Source organism: Ixodes scapularis, unplaced genomic scaffold (genome assembly GCF_016920785.2).
Source record: "Ixodes scapularis isolate PalLabHiFi unplaced genomic scaffold, ASM1692078v2 PGA_scaffold3__209_contigs__length_174095766, whole genome shotgun sequence".
Taxonomy (NCBI): domain Eukaryota; kingdom Metazoa; phylum Arthropoda; class Arachnida; order Ixodida; family Ixodidae; genus Ixodes; species Ixodes scapularis.
The window spans coordinates 143,847,498-143,871,727 of NW_024609868.1; the positions used below are offsets into that span (position 1 = coordinate 143,847,498).

The following is a 24,230-nucleotide window of genomic DNA, read 5'->3' on the forward strand; positions in this document are numbered from 1 at the left end:
CACCACTCTCTAGGGAGAGGGGTAGCTTTCTTCTACTTTCTTGTGACTTGTTCGTTTGAGGTTTTCTTTGCCCAGAGAAAGTTTTCCGTTCTTTCCCTGCCAAGGAACTAGCTTTCTCGGGACGATTGATGCCCTGCATTCTTTACTTTTTCTATAGATAGCATTTTTGACGAGATGAAATGCACTAACTGAAGCGATCTTCAGTAAGAATCAGATCTTTCTTAGGATCCATATCGTTTCTTCGAAACGCGTTTTGTGGAAATACGTTTTGTGGACAACTTTTCACGGACATACATTTCAATGACACACGGTTCGTCGACGCTGTACGTTTTGTGGGCACATGCCCCTGCAACGTTTTGTCGACAATGTATTTCTTCACTAAGCCGCTAAAAGCTAGCGCGCAATTCACTAAGGCGTGCTTAACCAAACCATGTCCCCCTTTCCCCTGTAATCCAGGCGAGACGCAAAAAGTTTGTTACGAAAATAGCAGGGTTGTGGGCGACGAAACGTCTCAGGTTTTTCGATGACTGAACACGGGAAGCCTTTCGATCAAACGTCGCATGTCGACGAAACAATCTGTAGATGAAACGTCAGTCAACGGACTGAATGCCACCAGCCAAAAATTTAGATCCGGATCCGCAGATATCCGCATCCGCAGCCCCTGACATCCGCATCCGATCTGCAATCTGCCAAAATCAGTCTAAATTTTATCCGCATCCGCCAGTTTACTACGGATATCTGCAGATAATCCGGGGATATAATGTTGACATAATCCGGGGATATAATGTTGACATTTTGTCCAAGACACGGAAGACAAAAAAGTTGATCAATTTTGCAGAAGAGGAAATAAATGACTTTTTACAAAAAGCTTTCCATAGCCGCACGCTCTAGGCATTCTACTGCATATCTAGCGAATAAAAATCTTAAATATTGCAATAGTTTTTCTACGATAGATTAACTAAACAATGTAGGCGTGTTGCTGATAGAAGCTGCTCTAATTTCCTTCCCATTTAACCGACAGACCTGAAATTTTGTTCTGCACCCTCAAGCATGACCAGCAGCCTACCCTGTAATATTCACTAATTTTAAGCCAAGGGTTCAAAAGTTGACCCTTCTAGGGGGTGTGTCTCCTTAAGAGGTTAAGATAAAAGAACAATTATTACCTAGCACGGGATATTCTGCTTACTTGAGCTTGTATGAAGTCAGACAGAAAATGAACAGGGTATCTCCCAAAAAACTTACAATGTTCTTTTTCACCGCAAAGATGAACTTTGCATCGCCGCAACCTCGTTTTTTACCCAAATGTAGCGCTAGCAATTTGGACCAGATGCCAAGGTTTCAGAACTAACCATTATCTCATTAATAATTTAAAGGCGATCTTCTAAAATTTTCAATGGGAAAATGGTGGCCGACGAAGGCCTCGAATACATGGAGCTGAATGGTGCCAGTTACTGAAAACGGAAAAAAAACAGGCCTTATTTTTCATCAAAAGTTTCAGAAAATCAGTTATAACTTTTGAACGAGGTAACAGTTAGTTCTCAAACTTTGGCATCAAGTTCGGATCGCTACCGTTACCTTTGGGCAGAGAAGGAGCGTTGGGCGACGCATAGTCTATTTTTGGGATGAAACAGAACACCGCAAATACTTTTTTGGGACGTGCTGTACTTTGGAGGGACCAGAAATCTCGGAAATAAAAAAATAGGATGAAAGGAAAGGTTCCTCTAGCCAATAAACAGCCACCCCAGGGAAAGTCTGGAGAGCTCCGACGCCGACACGCGCCGTCCAGAGACCCACCTCCTAAACTGCGCGTCTGCCAGGAGTTCCTCGACCAGGGTCTGCTTTCGGTCCTTCTTGGGCACGCGGGCATGGTAGAAGTCCGTCGGAGAGTCCATCACAGTGCCCACCTGGAACCACAACCCCCAGTTCAACCCCCAGTTCACAACCCCCAGAAAGAAGCAGGAAATGCTTCTTTCTATGTTTAGTGGCCTATTCGGCACTAATAAACCGACTGTAAAGTACCGTACGAGTGCTCACCTAGATTAACGAGATGATTATAAGGAAATTCGGATATGTGCTCTTAGTCGAGTCGCATTGACGTCTCATTCATACAGACTATTTGATCCTCAAGTTAGGGGAAAAAAGAGTGTGACTGCTTGCACCAGTGTAAGCAGTCACTCTTCTTTAAACCCAAATGCTCACTTATAGAACACTCAAAGTGGAACTTGAAGACAATGCATGGACCCCACAACAAACTACAGTCAAACGAGTTTATGACAAACTCGAATATAGCAAATTATTGTCTATGTTGATTTGCCAAATTTTTCAAACAGAAATGCGTGTAAGAACTAAGAAGTAGCTACTTTTTATAACAAACAGTTGAATGGCTATATTGAACTTTGTCACCGTGTGCGGCCTTCCAAAAATGCGCGAATGCCCGCCCCCAGCATGTCCCTTCTAAAAAGACAAAACAAAAAACGTTGGAAAAAAAGAAAAGCTCCTGAACCCCGAGCTGCGAACAAAGATAGCATAGCCAGACACACAGAAGGGGAGGTAAGAAAGATAAGCTAAAGGGAGGAATTCTTGATGCAAACTCGTGATGCACGCTTGAAAGGGTGCGGATTTCCCAACAACCTGTTCCCTTTACTTAAGCAATCTGATCCATCCGTTGCACAACCTAAAATCATCCCCAACCCCTCCCCAAGCACCGAGCAAACTGCACGAGATCCAACAGCTGCGATCTGTCAGCCCGTGGCGTGACCAAGCTCGTGAAAGGCACATTTGTTTTCCTCCTTGGCATTTATCTTGAACCTTAGCCGACCAGGACCTGTCTCCGTGCACGCTTTGTTTGCAGCTTACTTTTTTGTTTGAATGCCGTGTGCCCCCATGTACCTCCAGTGTACCCCCCGCGTGGTCGCGAGAAATGCGGACCAAGCAGCGGCAGCCTCTACTGTTTTAGGACAAGCTGGGCATAATTCGTTGCATTGAGAATGGGGAAAAGTCAGATGCTGCCACAGAGTACAACAGTCCCAGATGTACATTGAGTACCATACTCAAGAACAAGGCAGCCATTGCTCAAAAGTCCCGGGATCGATTAAACGCTGCTGGGAAGTGCCTGCGAGAACCAGCGTTTGATAAAGGGGAGAAGACACTCACGCATGCTTTCTGGAGATCTGCACTCAAAACCCCAAAAGCATATAAAAATTTTTTTTTTATCATAAAAGAATGTAAATGGTTCTTAAACCCACCTTAGTATCTCTTTTGTGGCAATGCAGACTTCCCAACTCAATAAATTAATTTGCCTCTGAACCCCTTTAAACAAGCGGAGTTTGCACCTTCCAGTATCATCAGAGACAAGCTAAGGAAAACAGACTTATCTGCTCCCCAAGTGGTGGCACCATTGATCTTTTGGTTGAAAGGCGTACGTGGTTTTCAGTAGCTGCGCAGCCCTATTACCGTATTTACTCGCAGAATGAACACACTTTTTTTTTCCGAAAAATCAATGCAAAGTTGGGGGAGCGTTCATTACGCGAAGTAAAATTTTTGCGTCCGTATTCGCATAATGAACGGACCTTTTATCCTGAAAAATCGAAGTAACTTCTTATCTCTTTGCGCGCCGCACCCGACCCCTAACCTAACTAAGCTGTGCCAAAAAAAAAAAAAAAAAAAAAAACTCCCCTGTTTTTTTTTTCTTTTAGTTCCTTGGGTTTTTTTTTTTTTTTTTTTGCCGCCTTTCGCAATTTGTTTTGTTCGCTTAGGCGAGGGCTCTCCGCTTATCTTTCTTATCTCCTTGCGCGCGACGCACGACCCCCCCCGTAACCAAACTGCGCTGTGCAAAAAAAAAAAGAAGAAAAAAAAGCTCTTTTTCCTTTGTTCTATCTCAGTTCCGTGGTTGTGTGTTTTGTTCTTTTTTTGCCACCTTTTGCAAGCTGTTTCGTTTGCTTAGAGGGCTTATCCGCTCCTCTTCTTACCTCCTTGCGCGCGTCGCGCGACCCCCTGTAACCAAACTGCGCTGTTAAAAAAAAAAAAAAGCTCCTCTTTGTTTGTTTTTGTTTTCTCTTAGTTCCGTGGGTTTTTTTTTCTTCTTTTTGCCGCCTTTCGCAAGTTGTTTCGTTCGCTTATAGCGCTTCTCTTTCTTACCTTCTTGCGCGCAGCAGCGCGCGAACCCAAAGTTCAGTAAACAGGATAACTGGGCGAGTTGGTATGGATTCATAATGGAACAGCGCGAATTTTTGCAAGGACAGAAGGAACTGGACAGGACGAGCGCTGGTCCTGCCCAGTTCCTTCTTCTGTCCTTGCAAAAATTCGCGCTGTTCCATTATGAATCCAAAGTTCAGACTGCGCTGCGCAAAAAAAAAAAAGCGCCTCTCCATGTTTTTTTTTTCTTGCTTCCATTGGATCTTTGCGAAATTTTTAAACGCCTTTTGCAAGGCGTTTTGTTCGCCCACGCTGTCCATGCATTCGCAACTCGCTGCAACAGGAAAAAAAAAACGCGTTCATTTCGCGCGCGTGGGGGGGGGGGAGGGGGTCAAAATTTTGACGTCCGAGTTGGGGGTGCGTTTATCACGCGAGTGAAAAAAAAAAAGTCGAAATTTTGAGAGCAGACTTGGGGGGTGCGTTCATTACGCGAGTGCGTTCATTGAGCGAGTAAATACGGTAGACGCACTGTGGGCTTTGTAGTCCACGAGTCCACTGGTCTACGCTGGTGTGCTGAAAGCTAAAGCACATGATGCCGCGTGCACTGTGTGTACTTGTTTGACCAGGGATCTTCTTGGGTTGCAGCGCTTCTGTAAGCACTGCTCTTTTTTGTTTTGCTCTCCTGCCCGCACTAGGCATGACGCGTTTGTGTACAGTCCAAAAATTTTCTTTAGATTTTGACATCTTGAAAGAGAAATTATGTCTCTTTAGTGTGATCCAACTTTAAGTCCAGACAGAAGTGCGTACTGCAAAATTCTATTACGACACCTTCCCTCGAGAAATCGCCCATCCCATTTTTCTAGCTAAATATCGGTAAAATAAATATTCCGAAACATTGCCCACCTTCTAATTCCCGTTGGAAGTCACACGATGTCTGACAGGAATCGCATCAACCACGTGATCTGCGGTACTGGTACGTCTGACAAACAAGTTCATAGTGGATTCCTGCATTTTTGTCCGCGATCTGTGCGCACAATATCGGCTCCTGTAACGTGCGAGTTCCCGCGCGTATATTGCCGCCCGCAGGGCCGAGAAAGCAACGCTGGGCCACAAACTTCTAGAAGATTCGCATTTATTCTGGTTCCGGTTGTAACTTTCGTCCTGCTTTCTTGTTCACGAAAGTGCCAGTTCATTCTTGCCCCGAGTGCGCGACGCTCGAACCTTCTTTGCCGAACTTCCGAGATAGTGACACACTGTAGATAAGCAGCTGCCCGTGACCTTGTCAAGTCAGTCTCGCTCTCCGTTTCGCCGCCTGCTTTTCTGCTGCCTCGGCACTCCTTTGTTACTTATTTTGTTTGGCACAAGTTCACCAATTAAACTTTAATTTTAAGTTCACTGTTCGTCTTATCGTCACATTCATTCGTGAGATTTCTGGTGGAGGTGTGGGGTACCGCAGCCCATGAAGCGTACCCCTCTGAGGCCTCGCAGCGCAAGCCCAGTCTCCGGCTCCAGAAGACCGTCCGTGGAATCGACAGAGACCCGAGGAAGCCGCCGTGTTCAAGGTTTGCCCCCGGAATTCGGTTCACTGGCAAAGAAGATCCACCAGTCGACGAAGCCGACAATGAAAAGCCAATTGTTGCAGACCCCTGCCGCTGCCCCTGTCGTCTACCTGCCCGTCGCCCCTCGATCGCCGATGCCTTTCCATGGCAAACCTTGTGAAGACGTCGAGGACTGGATTCTACACTACGAGCATGTGGCCCGCCACAACGGATGGAACACTGAGCAATGCTGCCAGAACCTCTCCTTCTCGCTGGAAGGCACTGCGAGACACTGGTTCGAGAACCACGAGGCTTTGCTCACTTCGTGGGACATCTGCACCACTGAGCTGAAGCAGACCTTCTCAAGCCAACAGCGGTGACAGAAGGCAGAGGACCAGCTTCAAATACGAATGTAGGCCCCTAACGAAAGCATAACCAGCTTCGTTGAAGATGTGCTACGTCTAAGCACACGCGCCGACCCTCACGCGACGGAGGAAGAGAAGCTGAAAATGCTTATGCGTGGCGTTAAGGAGAACATATTTGGAGGCCTTGTACGCCACCCACTGTCGACCATCAAAAATTTGTGATGGAGACCACGAATATTGAACGTGCCTTCCAGGCATGAGCCTCCCACTACCAGCGACTACCTGGCGTCATGGCATACGCGTCGTCAAGTTGCTACTTGGACTCCACTACATCGGACATACGCGAGATAATCCGAGACGTCGTCCAAGAGGAGCTTTGAACGCTGCTGCCCGCTGCTGAGCACCCGGCGTCGCTGTCAGTTGCCGATATCGTGCACGATGAGGTACAGCGGGCCTTGCAGTCTGAAACTCCCATCGACGTGCCAACCCCCGTGGAACAGACGCTGTCCTACGCTGCAATGGCCCACCGGTCAACGCCGCCTTCTTCGTATGTGGCGCCTCCACGTCATGGCATCCAGCACCGCAGTTCTCCCGACGTCACGAAAAACGGGTCCAGCACGTCCGCCCAGAGTGACCCTTGCTGAGGAAAACCGACGTGTGGCGAACGACCGACCGACGCCCGTTATGTTACCATTGCGGAGAAGTTGACCATGCCTGTCGCCGATGCCCCTACGGACAACTTGGGCTGTGCGGGTTCCCCCCGAATGACCCGCACCCACAGTACGGTGAGTGCCCATGAGACATTGACGAGTATCTTCGCCGTCCGTCTCCTGCACCCGCTGCACCGCGAGGAGCTCGCTCGCCTTCACCCTGCATCACTTGTCCATCGATCCTGCATCAACTGTCCATCGGTCCCGCCGAGAAAGCCTGTCTCCCATGTCCCGCCGGGAAAACTAAGCGCGGCAATACCGGGAGGTGGTGTTGCGGAGGACGAACGACGCCAATATCCTCCACAAAGGTCAGAGGGCTCCCCCACTAGCGACAAGACGCATCAGAGTGATGCTTCTGCAACAGTGTCCAATGACCTCGACGTAATCATTGACGGCCACAACGCGAAGGCACTCATCCACACCAGAGCATACTATTCGGTTTTAAGTGGGAAGCTCTCTCACCGCCTTTGGAAAGTAATGATGTCGAGGGATGGCCCGAAAATACGAACCGCCGGCGGATATCTCATCACATCAGTGGGAAGGTGTACTGCGCACGTGGACGTCTGCGGGGAGACCTGTCCAGTGAAATTCGTCGTCCTCAAGGACTGTTCGAGAGACGTCATCCTAGGCATGATTTCCTGTGTGAGCACGGTGCCGTGATCGACCTTGGAGGAAACAGGTTGACGCTGCGAAAGCCCGTCCGAACTCCGGAGGGATCCAAACTACGCCAGCCGCCATCCGAGTCATTGCGGACCACGTGAACCTGCCGCCACAATTGAGTGCTCTTGTGCCCGTCGTAACCGATGCAGTCGCTCACGGGAAAGTCCTTCTGGAAGGCGACATCCAACTGGTCTTCGGGAGAGGAATAGGCATCGCAAGGGGCATAAGAGAGCTGCAGGACGAGTGCACTGTGATCCTTGTGACAAACTTTCGACTGGAGGCGCAGAACCTCACGAAAGGTTCCGCTGTAGGACACACCGAGGAACTCTGGGCCGCACCAAAATTGCCATGATCTGCGATGAGCCCTCGCATGCCAGCCGTACAGTACACCGCTGCCGCAGCTCGACGTTAACCCCAAGTTCAGTGCCACGGAACGACGACAGCTCGGAGACCTCCGCAATGAATTCAGCGACTGCTTTGCGACGACGTCGAAAGTGTGCCAGACAAGAGTTGCGACGGAAATTCAGAGTTTATCAGAGTTTATTTTTGTTCGATCTCCAATTCTCCAAAATTCGGAGTTTAATTTCGCAGTGTTTCTGATTAAAGATAAATAAATAATATCCAAATGTAAACATATGCTGGACAAAAAAAAAGTGATTGTATCAATTAATATTTTCTTCAGTTGTATTTGGCGCTGGCGCCATTACTATGACGATACTAATTTTTCCTACGACAAAAGTTGCACACAAGTGTTGCTTCGATAAATGTCGATACCTTAAAGTCAATAAATTCCTAGAGGTAGCCGCTGGGAAGCTTGCATTCATTCCTAGTCCTGTGCGAATAGTGGATTTCGAGTCCGATGTGAATTCAAAGCGAATAGTGGTTTTGGCCGAATATTTACGATTCAAATAGTTTTTCCACGCCTTTCACTACCATTGCATCATGCTTAGACGAAAACCAAGCTAAACTCGTGAAGGTTATTCCACATGTTCATTTATAAGCCAAGTTTAATCTATCTATATTTATGAACTGTGTCCTCAGAGGGTCTAACGTCTTGAGATTGCAAGCAAACAACGAATTTGACATAAAATGAATCCTATAGAAATGGCCAACTATACCCAATTGAGTGAATTTACAAATATTGTTATATTAAATATTCTTCCTTTAATCTCGAGTTAAAAAGGAAACAATCGCACATGATGAACTCAGATTGTAAGGGCATCTCTGCCTAACATACTCTTGCACAGCAGTCAGTTTAATTTTGAAACTTTTACTACTATGTAGATACACACATTCACAAAGTTTCAATTTATTCTCAAATACAGCCAGCACACGTGCACCATCCTGCTTTGAATGTATGCTTTTCTTCTAAGCCTTTTCTGAGTGTTTATTGCGGCAGGTTACCCCGTTGAGTGTGCTTCTTACCGAGCACCGATGTAACGCAGAGAAGCAGCACCCACAAAGCTTGCTTCCGCGAGTGTTGCTTCTCCGCAGTGCACCAGTGCTCGGTAAGAAGCGCAGTCAACGGGGCTAACCCGCCGCAATCAACACTTGAAAAACACAAATAGTGCAGTTCTTCTCGAAGCGAATATCAAATAGCGTTATATTCTAAGCAACTATTCGAAATTTTTAATAATCGCACAAACCTATTCATTCTATACTATTCCATCAACCTACCGCGCGGCCGTGCAAAGTAGTGGTCAAGGATGTAATAGAGAAGTTTCAACTGTCCCTCTTCCCCATTTTATGCGATCCCTATGGTCCATAGCTTTCAACGTTCGAAAAACACAACCTCTCTTCCCTCTAAAGCACCAATAATACATGACCCAAACTGGAAACATAAACAGTGACTTTTGTTGTGACCCAAAAGTATAATGACTTGTTCTACTGACCAAAATTTTAAACATAAGTGCGGTGGCATTTTCCCAGGACCATTGACTCTACACACTGATCAAACTATTCATTGTAAAATACTTTTCTGTGTGTGTGTGTTTAGGGGGGGGGGACTGGCACATTGAAATTCGGAGTTTATAGGACAAATCCGAATTGACCAAAATTTTACCGGCAAGTGTTTTTTTTTTTAAAGTTTTTCGGGTTTATCCGAAAACACGGAATGCTACTTATAACTAATTTGTAAACATGTCTTGACATGCATTAAACGTTATGTTGAAACGCAACACTTGTTACACCCACTTTTCCTCTTACAAGAGGGAAAGATTCTTTTGGTACGCTTCCAATGGTGTGCTGTGGGCAGGGACGAGGCTATGGTGGCTGCTTCCAAAACCGCCGACGCCCAAGAGAACAGGCCGGCTTTCTGAACACAACAGTATGCGAACCGTTGCAAGGTTGGAATTCCCATCCTTCGTCGAGTCTGAACCCCCGCGCTAAATGCTAATGCATTTCGTCGAGAATCAATGAAACGACAGTGGCGATTTCGGCATCATTTTGTTTTAGAATTCAGTAGCTTCTTGACATTGTGTTTTTAACACTTTCAGCTTTTAATTGTAACTTTTTCTGTAGAAACCAGCCTCCTCTGGCAGTTTCTCACTTTTGATGGGAGGTACAGGTCAAATTCTCAAATTTGGCAATAAATAAAGCGCTTAGCCAAAAACAGCGGTTGTCGCGCGGCGGGGGTTCAGACCCATAATTCTCGTGGTTTCGAAAGCTGTTGAGTCCAACCAAGTTATCCTGTACTTGCAAGGAGTCTGCTCAACATATTACATTTCGTTACCTCGGGAAAGGTTGGCGAAATTCTTGAGAAACTGGGTGCTTGCCGGCGTGCAAACTTGGTGCGCCGTGGTGCACGTCCGAGTCTCTAGGTTCCAGAGAGAGGACAAGCCCCCTACCTGGAAGTACTTGGGCAGGTCCTTGAGGTCATTCTTCTTGTAGAAGCGCTTGGGGTCCAGCACCCGCCTCATCCTGAGGACCTGCAGGTCCCTCTTGAGGTCTTCCGTCAACTCTGGGGCAGGCATCCCGAACCACCCGGGTCCCTTGGTCAGGCTGCGCTCCTTCTGCACACCCACAGACACAAGGTGGCGCTATGTGGCACGTAAAGTTTCGGACAAGTGCAATTAGCACACGCAACACGCAGTAGCATCCCTTTTCAGCGTAAAACCGTTCAATTTGGTGGGAGTTCTAGTTATCATGAGGCAAGGAGATTACTCCGAAACAAACATTATGCAAAGTTTCAGTTACCTAGGAAGCTCCCAAAGGCACTCTGCCCGTGTGTTCGTCGATGCATTATTTTAATTGTTTACGTTGTATCTCTTATACGGGTAATGGGAGCGTGTGTTGTGCATCCAATTTATACCTTCCTAACATTACCCATGATGCTTGGGTAAGTTAGTAGAGGGCCTATGAACAGAGTTGCATTTAAGCAGATTGTACTAAACTTTGTTCCGCACGTTTACCACACAGAAAATGTGTGCATGCAGTGTTAGAAGACATGGCCGTGTCTTTTGCCCTGCCAAGCTGACACCGTTCTAGAGCCATGGGCAAAACCAACATGATACTCTGAAGAACGGTACTGCATTTTGCTTGAAAGGCACCTTTCCACTGGACTAAAACAGACCTGAATAGCACAAAATTGTCACGAGCGAATTACGGAAACCGTCAAAAGCTCATTCAATACTAAATGGAACAGCGCGGAACATAGGACAGGAAGAACAGGACAACACGAGCGCTGGTGCTCATTCAATGTTTTTCTTGCCTGTGCAGTTCGCCATATCTAAACTTTCATATAAAGAAAACGACAAAAAAAAGCTTGGCATTTTTTATTGTGAAATTATTATACTTTCACCTAAGATGGAGCTCAAGTCATGCCCTCCAAGCAACTGGTGTGCCACTGAAAACACCTACCTGACCCCGGCTTTGATACTGGAACTTTTTTTTATATCTAGTGAAGTGTTCAACCGACTGCTAACCAAGCTTAAAGGGATACCTGCTGACTTTTCTAGCTGCCCAAACTACATATTTTTAAACACTCGGGCTTTACAGTTCTGGGCATGTTATTTAGTATCACTAAATAGTAAAAATAGTAAAAAGTAAAAAATTAAAGACGTTTACAAATCTCTGCAATGCGAAGTTAGAGCCCAGCACCTGAGGAGGAGGAGGAGAGGGTATGCTGCTCCCCCTCCTCCATCCTCTCCTCTCCGCACCTCCTCCAATTCAGTTTCCCTGCTAAATTTAGTGGAGAAAATGACGTCGCATGACTTGGCGTCATATCACCTATGAACGAATTCAGATTCTCCACAAGAATTAGCGGAAAAACTGAAGTCACGTGACCTCAACACCAATTCAATTCCCTACTAAATTTAGCGGCAAATTGAATTGGTGTTGAGGTCACGCGACATCAATTTTCTTTCTAAATTTCGCACGGTTACGCCGACACCACAAAACACGCAAGCAGGCGCCTAAGAGCTGTGTTCTAAACCAACATCAAATCTTCCCGCACTCTCCAGTGGCGGTCGCTGGCAGGTCGTAGTGACCTTCCACAGCATTTATTTTCCACTATTGAACTTCTTATAGTCCCTTGGGAACATGTTCTACAGCGCGTACACTAACGCTTTGATCCCACTTCGGATGGTCCGCACAAATCGGGTTCTTAATGTATCGCAGTAGGATTTACTACAGAGGTGCCCGAAGGCGGGGGGGGGGCTTTTACTAAAATTGTGGAAAGATTGGCTCACCTGAGTAAGTCACGAAAAACGAAAAGGTGACTCCGGAGGTTTGACGTATTCATACTCTCAATTTATGAATTTACCACTTTCGGGCACCTCTGTAGTACATCCCAGTGCAATACGTTGAGAAACCAATGTTTGCGGACCGTTCAAAGGGGGGATATATTTATCGGATTGACACGCCAAGTAGCCACAACGGCGCATTTAAAGTAGCGCTGAAGCCCCTTCTCCCTGCGCGTTTAAGGAGAGGAGGGAATGGTGGTGTATTACCTATAAAGAGACCTCAACACTTTTGCGCCTTCTGCAAGCTTTACCCGAGCAGTCAAAAGCGCTGCACGTATCCCCTCACAAGTAGCAAGTGCGAGGCAATTGAAACCTCTGGGTATAAATGCCACATCCAGCGGTTGTTTCTTCGCTTTTTCTGGCGACTATTGTTGTCTGACCCTTAATCTTAGTCCTTCACGAGTTTCCGTTTTTCAAACCACAGTCTCAGGTTTCGGTCATCATGTATGACTTACATTAGCTCTCCTGCACTTAACCAGTTTTTTATTGACACGCTCGGGTCAAATTTTGTCATTTTCAAATTCACGGGACAAACATACGCTGGCATACACCTCTAACTCTTCTTTTTTTTTTAAACCTCTTCAACTTTTTTTAATAACAAAATGAATGAAAGAAACCCAAAAAGTAAAAGAAGCAGAAAAGAAAATGTGGGAGGGAAGAATGAAAGAGAAATCAGCTTTTAGCAATGCACAGATCACCAAAACGGGTCATTAGAATGAAAAAGGTGTTTGATAATTCATGGGGAAGCTCTTTACTGTCTGAGGCCAGAACAAGAGTGCTAAGGACAAAAGGATATATACAGTATAACCTTGTAACAACAAGTCTGGTTACAACAGACGTTCGTTATAACTATACTCGCCGTCAGCCATTATGTGCTACATTGTCAAGGCTAGCGTAGCTTTCTGCAGTGCTTTGACTCTGTCAAATCTAGTTGGGCGAGAGGCAAGATGAAGCCATGTGCTCTCACGGCTGTGAGAGGCTGCTGCACTGTGAAAGCTACATTAGCCTTGGCAATGTAGCCTTGGCCTCTCGCCCAATGTGCTGCATTACCCTTAGCAATGTAGCCCACAATGCGGACAGCAAGTCATCTGCTTCTCGTGCAGGAGCTGCGGTGATGTCAGAAAGACGTCGAGTTCCCACTGGCACAATTGGAGGATAAGGGGTAGACCTCAAAACAAGCTGCCTTGAGGTCTACCCACTATCCTTCATTCAGACGATTGTGTTGTTTATCGAAAAATACGAGCGAGTGATGACGTCGACATTCTACAGGCAAACATAAATGCAATTACCGATTGGTGCAAACTGTGGGAAATGAATATTAATTTTAAGAAAACTGTCCACATCCCATTTACGAGACGGCGTGTTCCGTCCCTCAGTACTTATACCATTAATGACGAGCCACTCACTGTTGCCTACGAATACAAATATCTTGGTGTATTCCTAACCTCGACCCTAAGTTGGAATAAGCACATTGACTATACTGTCTCTAAAGCCTCGAGAATGCTTGGCTTTCTCGCTCGTAATTTTAAGCCTGTACCACGTTCCTTGAAAGAAAGACTTTATTTTTCGCATGTCCGCTCAATTTTAGAATATGCCTGCACTATATGGGATCCTCACACTGCTGTCCAGATAATCAAACTTGAAAAAGTACAAAACCGGGCTGCCCGTTTTGTTTTAAACAATTACGACAGGCGACTTAGTATGACTCGTGCAAGACAGAGCCTAGGATGGAAGGAGTTAAGCTTTAGAAGGAAGAACCTTCGACTGAAATTTTTTAATAACATATTTCACTGTAGGACTGGGATAGATAGAAATGCCTACCTTCACCCGCCAGATTACATATCGCAACGAAAGGATCATGTGTATAAGGTCAAGGAATTCTGCTGTAAAAGTGACGTCTATATGAACTCTTTTTTTCCTAAAACAATACGGGATTGGAACGGTTTGCCAGCCTCGGTGGTCAACATTGTTCCTAACGATATGTTTTATTCAACACTAACCTCGTAGTGTCTAGTTAGTAGTGGAGTAACGTTCGTAGTGTTTAGTAGACCGCATTTTTATTTTTTATGTAGCCTGCACTTTGTTGTGATACTGAAAGATTTATGGCTTGTGAATATTGCTCTTTTAACTTTTGTATAACTATTCGTGTTCTTCATTTCCAACTTCTCCCCCCCCTACTGTAATGCCCCATGGCGCTGTAGGTATCTGAATAAATAAATAAACAAATAAATAGAACCGATCGGAGCACGGTGCTCAGACGTCACCACAACCCCTGCAAAAGAAGCAGACGAACTTGCGCTCCAAACAGCTGACGAGTATAGAGTTCAGTGTTTCTGGAGACTATACTGTCGTGAAATTCGGAGGGTGTTTCTCAAGGTTTATTTCTTGCTGGAAATTCGGGGTCTATCAGAGCTCATTTTTGTTAGCTTCCAAATTTTCTTATATTCAAAGTTTAACTCAACTGTGTTCCAGCGTTTTCTTTTTTTTATTCAATATAAAAGTTTATGTTTGGACAAAAAAGGTGCCATAAATTCACGAAGACTCGCCAGTACCAACAGATATTTCTGAAGTTGCATTTGGCATAGGCGCTAGTGGTGCAAAACTATCGATAGTGGAAGCTAAATTTAATTACCGATAGTTAACTATAGTAAAACTATCAATAGTACATAGTCGACTATTGTGAAACTCGACAGCATACAATCAACAGTTGCTTATAGTAGAATGTTGAAAAACTATCGACAGCATACTATCTTAAAGCTATCATTAGTGTTTTATTAGGTGATGAAGAATGTCAAGTGTACATCCATGAAACGTCATGTAGCTCAAAGAAAAACGTAACTGCAATTTGTCACATCTATATAATAATCAAGGAAAAACCTATAGAACCTATTGGAAAACGATCAGAAAACAGTAAAAATCCTCCTCAAAAACTATCCACAATAAACTATCAAAAATATTGATTATGCTCTCCTTTCTCCTTCTCCTCCACTGCCCCTCCCCTCCTTTCCCCCCCCCCCCTTTTTTCTGCTAGGTCCATACCTCCCTACCTCCTTCTCCCTCGACCCCCTTTACACCCCCCCCTCCTTTCCTGGTTCCCCCTTTTCCCTCCACCCTTGAGAATTCCAAGCTCGGTGCTTGTCGGCATTAAAACCCTGTACGTTGCAAGTCAAAACATGTATTGTGTTGTCCGTCCTTCATGTTTTATTCTTTCTTGCATTCAACTTTATCACCAATACGCTCAAGAAAATTAAAAACTTGATACGTTGTTGAGGTTTTTTTGCTGTTTTAGATTGCTTTCCAGAGTGTGCCCTTTGATTTTTATAATTTGTATAGCCAGAGCTCAATCAGAAAAATGAAGACCCCTGTCGCCCTTGATAAGTAAACGCGTCGCATAAATCATAAACCCTGCTGGAATATGATGCTAGAGATGGTGATCGAGTGCGCGAATGGGGCTTACCCAGATGAAAAGGTAAGTGTGGCGTTTTTTCGAACCGAATAAGTGCATTTATTTATTTATTATTTACTCATAATACGTTGCAGGCTCATTAAGGGCATTGCAGAAAGGCGGACATTCAAAAAGATACAAAAATAAAAACACAACAAATAATACACAAAACTAACATACAGGCACGACTGAACCATAAGTGGTTCAGTCGTACCAATTTTTGTGTAACGTTCCCCTTATGTAATTCCCGAAAGGGCCTTTAGGGTTAAAATAAATAAATAAACAAACTGAACCATACATAATGAATACATAATTTGATGTAAGACAGAAACGGACAATAATATACCATAATAAAGAAAGTGAGTGTAATTACGAAAGAAATGCAGTACACAGAATAAACGAGAAAAGTTTTTCCAGAAATAGTGTGGTGTCAGTAATGGTGACAATGGAAGGTTATTCCATGTGCAGATGCCTCATGGTCCAGCTGAAACAATGAACGCGTTTGTTGACCAGCGAGATGCTGAATACTTTTGCGGTTTGTGGTGCAATGGGATGATCTATTGGGTGGTTTAAGGAAAGAAATGTTTGTTTAACAATTGCTGTAATAGAACTTGTGAATTATGCCTGAGAGAGAGATGGTACAAAGGCATTTCAAGCAGAGGTAATGAGCACCGACGTTTGAGGAGAGAAAACGCATATGTTAAAGGAATAAGGATGATGTTATGAAGCGTGTTGCTCAAGTATGAACTGCTTTGATGTGGCTCACGGGTGGTTAGATTAGCAAGAAAGAAAGGAAACAGTATTGCCTCTCGTATTCAAAAACCTTTTTCACTGAAATACTGCTGCATTTATAACAATATAGACCCCTTTCAAAAGTGTGACAACTCTGTGCCCCTCGGGCAAAAGTGTGCGCACTCTCCATGGTGAAGGAATGTTTTTTTTCTTCGGCCCGCTGGCTCTGCGTGAAAAAGTGGCATGGCAAATGAAGTAACGCGACTGTTTCCCGCCGCCGGCTGGGAAAATAACCTTGCTAGCTAGCTTGCTAGGCATGAAACCTGAACACAAAGATGGTGAGATGATGACAAATCATGACCAATATAATTAAATCATGATGTGTCTGCGACTCCCCACTAAACTTGCATAAAAAGATGCCCTATAGGGGAACCTAATGCGGTGCTGTCCCAATTCTGCAGGGAAGCATAAAGTGAAATGGTATTAGCGGATGCCTCACTAACATAAAAGAAGATTAAAAAAAAAAAAAAGCGCCTGCAAGGTAAAGCTTTTTTTGTTTTTTTCGCGCAATTATTGTTAAAGTGTAGAAAATGTTCGCAGGACTGATACGGGAATTCGACTGCTCGTTTAGCCTCGCCGATGCTATCTGTCTACGCAACACCAAATAAATGTGCGATGAAATAACAACGTAGTGAATGAAGCAACTGCATGCAAAATTGCGAGGCTGGCCGAAAGGCAACGGATCCGTCCGGTGAAACCGACGCTCGTTTATCCGCGTCAAACGTATGCCTGACTAACAGCAATAGTAAAGAAAACTCGAAGCAGTATAATGCAGAACCAGTATATTATCCTCATTAATCAAATGCATGCGAGTTCGTGAGGTTAGCCAAACGGTCGCGGCAGCGGACGGTCCAATAGGTATATATATAAGTACTCCCTTCCGTCCGAATTTGTCAGTGTATCCATATTGCGTGCAGACCAGGACACAGCACTGTGTTGCATCTTCACTGATACTCTGGAGCGCGTAAACTGTCCTTAAAACGATATATGAAGCGCCTAAAGCTCAGTTGGCGCAGAGTGAGGTTGCGCCCTGCTTTCCTTCACCATGTCACGCAGCTGCTGACCGCCTCACTGTTGCCATGGTTACCATGCCGAGACACACAGTTGCCGGGTTTTCTGCAAGGGGTCTATTGTGACTTGGATCACAAAATTATTTTTTTATGTTTTATTTTTTATTTAGTTATTATATTCCCAAATTTATTGTATTTGAAGACTGGAGAAACTAAAAGCATCACTAATCAACCATGCTGGCTTGGTATAACCTTTTTATCTGGTACTGTTCAATTTGAAGTCTTCACAACAAGATTTCCGTTACATACAAAATTATTTCTTTATAGAAATGGGACAGCTTTTGTATTTTGAACTTGTATTTTATACCAAGAGGTAAACCTTTTTCTAAGCACCGTTATTAAAATCTGCCAAATTAGAACTGAACAAGTGGCAACATATCACGGCATACAAGCCTAACTGCTTTTGTCCACAGCTAATTCCTGATTTTTTGGAAATTCGCTACAAATAATCATTAGCAAAAAAAAAAAAAAAAGACTTTTAGCAGAGTGTTTATTTTCACCAGTCGGTGGTCAAGGCTATAAAAAGTGATCTGTGAGAACTGAATAATAAAAGAAACACAAGCATGAAACAAACTAGTGGAGGGTGATTCCACGTCAATTCATGCAATGATAATCCGGGTCATATTTTAGATATTTTTGTTAAAAATATATATGAAAGCCATGTTTTTGGGAGGAACATTCAGCTAGATATGAACACCGTAACAATTTTTTTCGCTGAGATATAAAATAGAGAAGCTTAAGGCGTGGAAATTGAGAAGATTTCACAATGCTACTTTGCACAGTCATTTCCTTATCGAACCTTTCACGGCACCATAACTTTTTTAATAGGTTTTACAAAGGTTATACAACACATACATAAAAAATTAAAAATATCCATAAAATATTTCAATGCAAACAAAAAGATCAAACATGGCACAAAAACGCGTTTTAGAGACATATTCACAATTTTTTTGCAAATAAACCATCTTTCATAATACTTCACAAAACATATCAAAATGTGCATATTTAAATATTCTTTACGAATATATAAATATAATATGCCCACCCTTAAACATATTTTTGTTATCAACGCGGAAATTCGGCTGATTTCTCAAAATGTGGCAAGATTGGGCGTCGATATTTAAAAAACTCCATCTTTTATTTTCTTTAAACTTCCCTTGGCACTTTGCAGTGACTTGAACTAACCTATGATGGCAAAAGATTGAGTAACATATGACCTCCAAGCGGAAAAAGCTACGACAAACCTTCACTCGGAGCGAGCCGACATCTTCGTCATAGCGGCTTTGCCGCACAGCACCAAACGTTTTGAGCGTTAGTTATGGCATGTATTTTATATTATTAAAATTCTTTTTTTCATAAGGGCTGAGTATTAGTGATGCGAAAATGGACTTTGAGCTGGAATACCATTAATTAGCTTACAATTCACAGGAACAAAACGGCCCCACTGTGTGAATTCGCTAACTATGCATAGATAAGCTTAAAACTCTCAGTTATGCGAGTGGCCATGTATACATCCGGCCTCTCAGAATATGATGACTTCCACAGATGAGAAGCCTGGATTCCTCTCACAGGTTTTATGGTGGTCCACTCTGCTTGCTTTACTGCACGAAACTCTCGAACCCGTTCCACAGACAGGTGGAACATGCAGACATTTGTTACTTTTTTACGTAGCACTTCCACAAAGTCTTTAGCGGTGGCAATCGTTGAGTTGAGCGAAGATCTCAACTTGGTGAGCGTTGGTTCTTCCACCTACTTCATCACAAGCGCTTTCTCCGTGTCCAGTGGCTGAAAAGATCCATCTTGCCGAAGAGTGCGGCTTCCGAGACAATTCGTGGAATTGGAAGCGATTCTTGAAATGCGCCGCCGCTCCGTCTGATACAAAAATTATTTCAAAAAAGACTGGGAAATGAACATTAACATACTCTTTTATGGCCTATGTGGCTAGAAGAGCGTGAGCTGTGTCATGTTTCATGTACCATCGGTGACAACGGCAAAGCTTTGCGTGCCTTGCGTGGACGTAACCACACTTGTGGAGAGAGACACTTGAGTTTTTTTTCAATGAAAACTCCGCACTTCGGTTGGAAAGAGTACTGTCCATTTTTCCGCAAAATCGAAGTGGAACATCACTGCCTTGGGTGGTAAGGCGGTTCTTGTGTCATGTATCAGGCTTCGTTCAAGGTCAAGGATGTAAGAATGCCTCATATACTTTTCGCTTTCCTATTGCCGCAGGAAGGCAGAAGTGTCCATAATCTTTTTGACGAGTTCGCCAGCGTCCCATAACGCGAAACAGATCTCTTGGTCTTCGCCGAGATGAAGCGACTGCAGCGAGATGCTCTGCGTTTTTGGGCACTTTTCGCAACGGTGCAGAAAGCAATCGTTCTGTGGAGCGCAGAAGAGGTAGATGCGCTTGAGGTCGTCTTCAGTAAATGTCTTCTTTGGGGCATTTGTTATTGCCGTTAAAAGCAACTGAAAATTGACGCAATATATGCATGCGCACACCTCGTGCTCGGGACTTTTTTTTTTACCCATTTTGGTCGTAGGGAATAAAATTTGGAGATGCCTAGTTCGGGTTGGGGATGGTCCTTCCTAAACAGCTGGTAAGCTTCCTTAATAGAGCGGGTCATAAACCTTTTTACGACTTTGAACATGTCGTTGATCATGGCTTTGACGACGTCCTTTTTGTCGGGGCTTTGAACAGAGCAAGCGAGGTCGTCGCGTGTGTAGTACTCAATGGACTTCTTCCAAAACCGACGCGCCCCATTGCGGCGAAATACCACGCAGTGCACTCTGGGAACTAGTTGGCCGCTCAGTTTCGGTTTCGACTGAGCAGCTGCATCTCATGCTATCACGCCGCGACCGAACGCGCTGCTTGCGTTTTCGATTATCTGACTTTTCACGAACGTACAATACACTCATTCTCGAGCGATACAAAACGAAGACCGGGGCACTTTTCTTTGTTCCCGAAACACCGGATATTATGAGTGCGTATGCAACCGTAGTAAGACGTGGCTTACCCCACGAGTGCATCTTTCAGCTCAATTTCAATAATCCCGTCTAGTACCAGTGAACAACAACTGAAATTTGTTCATCTGGAGCCTTTCACCTATTTTGTTTGCCAAACGTTCGCTTCTTGTTACTTCATTGGGCAAAAAGCAAGCCGCATTCTCACAAAGGTATCAAAGTTGAGCCCAGCGTTGACGCATGAACTTTTAAGGAAACGGAATAAATTCGACCTCTCTACTGCACAAAAGTTACTATGATGTCTTCCTCGTGTCATCATATATCTCCCACTCAAATTTTATGCTGATAGGAGATAAGTTTTCGCAAACGCTGAGATCGGCTAGCTACGACGGAGGCCATTACAAGCGTCCCCTACTCCTCGCTAAGCCTTTTTGGACGAGCTTTTACTGACGCCCAAGATCTGTGCCTGAACGTTGTGTCTGAAATTATCTGGACGTACTCAGGCAGGAAGAAAGCAAACAGATAACAAATATTATGGCCATTAGCAACCGTCAAACGCGCTTTGAATAATTTCGTTTGTTTGGCGCACCGCATAGGGGTTCATGCCCGTCCGGCGCACTCCCGGCGAACGATGCGACATTCTTCACACAAGTGCTCGACTTTTGCCTTCTAAAAACGGTCTGTATGTGCGAATGTGCCTATATGAATGCAGGATAACTTTATGCGCATACGCGATGTTGAATATTAGTGGAATGCAAGCGGGTGGGAACTTCACTTCGCGCAGTGCTGCGGGTCTGTTCAGATAAGAGATAAGAAGTGTGCTAAAATTTAGCTTTTCATTGGCGCCTCCCAGTTTTACCTCGCATACTCAGGCATATTAAGAAAAACAGTAATAGCAAAAAGTAATATTTCGTGTATGGACGCACGAAACAAACTTCCTGATCAACAACACTAATGTAAAGACGCGAGCTCGATGTATGCATACTTATTGGTTGCTACAGCTTGTTGATTCGTACACAAGCAAGATCCCCGAGCTTCGCAGTGTCGAGATTCCCAGCACTGGCTCGTCCACATACCTCGATTGTAACGCGAACAGAAAGGCTCAAGCACAAAAATACAGCAAGCATGAGTTCAGACAAGCTATACGTCTCGGGCTTGTCTAAAGCTTCGAGGTTTGTCCATTTAGGTTAGTTTAGAGACCACAAATGACGCTCTCGGGACCAGAAAACATGAGATAACGGCCGTTAATAGCCCACGCTCTGTGTATAATCTCTTGTCGACGTGTCGATCGAAACCGAAACCATGCCACCCTCCTCCCTGGCTGGCCAACTAGTTCCCAGAGTGCAACGCGCGCCGTGTTGCATGCAGGGCTTTATGGAAGTAGTCTATTGCAACCCCCACGTCTTCGGCATTCGCCTTTTTCGCCATGTAGGGATCAGGGGTTGCTCAAACACCACCTTTGCGCTTCAGTTTTCATGTTTGATCAATCATGTAGGCAGTCGCACCCGACACCAGACACAATATTGTTTTCTTCAGGATGATTGGTGGCAGAAGCACGTACAATCGCTTGCGTTCCTGGTGGGAACTACATGCCTTCAGCACTTCGCAAAACGCGTCAAACCACTCTGCGCAGTGCTCACAACTGTCTTCGAGTTCGAGAGTTTCGTGCGGTGAAGCAAGCAAAGTGGACCACCGTAAAACCTGTCAAAGGAATCCAGGAAACTCATCTGTGAAAGTCATCATATGCCGAGAGGCCAGATGTATACATGGCCATTCGCGCAACTGAGAGTTTTAAGCTTATGTATGATGCATAGGTAGCGAATTTGCAGAGTGGGGCCGTTTTATTCCTGTGAATTGTAAGCTAATTAATGGCATCCCAGCTCAAAGCTCCTTTTCACGTCACTAATACTCACCGCGTATAAAAAAAGAATTTTAATAATATAAAATACATGCCATAACTAACGCCCAAACGTTTGGTGCTGTGCAGCAAAGCCGCTATGACGAAGACGTCGGCTCGCTCCGAGTGAAGGTTTGTCGTAGCTTTTCCCGCTTGGAGGTCATATGTTACTCAATCTTTTGCCATCACAGGTTAGTTCAAGTCACTGCAAAGTGCCAAGGGGAGTTTAAAGAAAATAAAAGATGGAGTTTTTTAAATATCGACGCCCAATCTTGCCACATTTTGAGAAATCAGTCGAATTTCCGCGTTGATAACAAAAATATGTTTAAGGGTGGGCATATTATCTTTATATATTCGTAAAGAATATGTAAATACGCGCATTTTGATATGTTTTGTGAAGTACTATGAAAGATGGTTTATTTGCAAAAAAATTGTGAATATGTCTCTAAAACGCGTTTTTGTGCCATGTTTGATATTTTTGTTTGCATTGAAATATTTTATGGATATTTTTAATTTTTTATGTATGTGTTGTATAACCTTTGTAAAACCTATTAAAAAAGTTATGGTGCCGTGAAAGGTTCGATAAGGAAAGGACGACTGTGCAAAGTAGCATTGTGAAATCTTCTCAATTTCCACGCCTCAAGCTTCTCTATTTTATTTCTCAGCGAAAAAAAATTCTTACGGCGTTCATATCTAGCTGAATGTTCCTCCCAAGAACATGGCTTTCATATATATTTTTAACAAAAATATCTAAAATATGACCCGGACCATCATTGCATGAACTGACGTGGAATCACCCTGGAAACTCTGATGCTATATGCCAAGGGCGGCCAGGCTGACCCGGTCTAAGAGCCGCAAGCACGAAACTTTCAAGAGCCGCCGGGGGGAGGGAGAGGGGGGGCAGCAAACTTTTGTCCAGAGCGATAAACGAAACTCGAACTACTTTCAATCTATCCGAGTCAAAAGCAGGCCAACTGTACGTAAGGTAGCTGTAACACAAGACAACCAAACCGTAAACTGTCTGTCGATTTAAAACGCCTTCCATTTCTCTTTTTGGGGAAGTGTTTGCGTGATCTGGTGGGAGGCGCGGGGGGGGGGGCGGGGGGGGGGGGGGGGGAGGGGTAGTGGGGGAGGAAACCGCGAGCCGCACTTTAACCCGCGAAGAGCCGCATCCGGCTCGAGAGCCGCAGCTTGGCCACCCCTGCTATATGCCTTCAGCAAATGTTTTTCCCAGCACCAAGACAAAAAAAAAAAAAAAAAAAAAAATACTGAATATATTTTATAGTTTTACAAATGCGGAAATACAAAATTGTGAAGGCTGATATCTGAACTCCACGAATTACAAAATGTGTGCGCAGGAAAACTAGCAAAATGCAACTTCAGTTTTACCTCTAAATTCACTGTATGAGAAATGCAATTTATGTTTTATTTCCTTTCAATTTCAGGTTTTTCCTAGAACCATGCCTCGTCTGTCCGCACATATCCGTCATCATTTCTTTTTGGGTAGTGCTTTCATTTTCGACACACTCAATAGTTTTCTGAAAGCTGATTTCCAATAGCCTCGACAGTCGAACAAAAGCAAACTATTGATAGTTCTATCGATTGCACTACCTATATATCAATAATACTATCAATGGCACTATCAAAAATCAGCTATCGATAGTGCTATCGATAGCCCACTATTGATGGCTTTGTAAAAACTATCAATTTTTCTATAGTTTTGCATCACTGAAAGGTGCTCATGCGATTGACGGTACTAACTGCCCATGATAAATATTTCAAACAAGCATTGCTTCAATAAACATTAGTACCTTGAAATAGCCGTCGGGAAGCATAAACACTTCAGCCGCCGTTCCTCTTCCTATCAATCTACAAATTCCTATCTTTCACTGTTATAAAAACACATCACCTCCCCT

The 24,230-nt window shown here is 44.2% G+C and overlaps 1 protein-coding gene across 1 annotated transcript in view; it reads right to left on the minus strand.

The window, feature by feature from the left end:
* Positions 1-24,230, minus strand: part of LOC8026709 (deoxynucleotidyltransferase terminal-interacting protein 2) — a 51,161-nt gene that overhangs the window by 13,469 nt on the left and 13,462 nt on the right. Inside the window, exons 5-6 of the mRNA XM_029985484.2 lie at positions 10,254-10,418; positions 1,795-1,904 (exon numbers count right to left, since the gene is read on the minus strand). Coding sequence (XP_029841344.2) covers positions 1,795-1,904; positions 10,254-10,418 — 275 coding nt within the window. The remainder of the gene's footprint in view (positions 1-1,794; positions 1,905-10,253; positions 10,419-24,230) is intronic.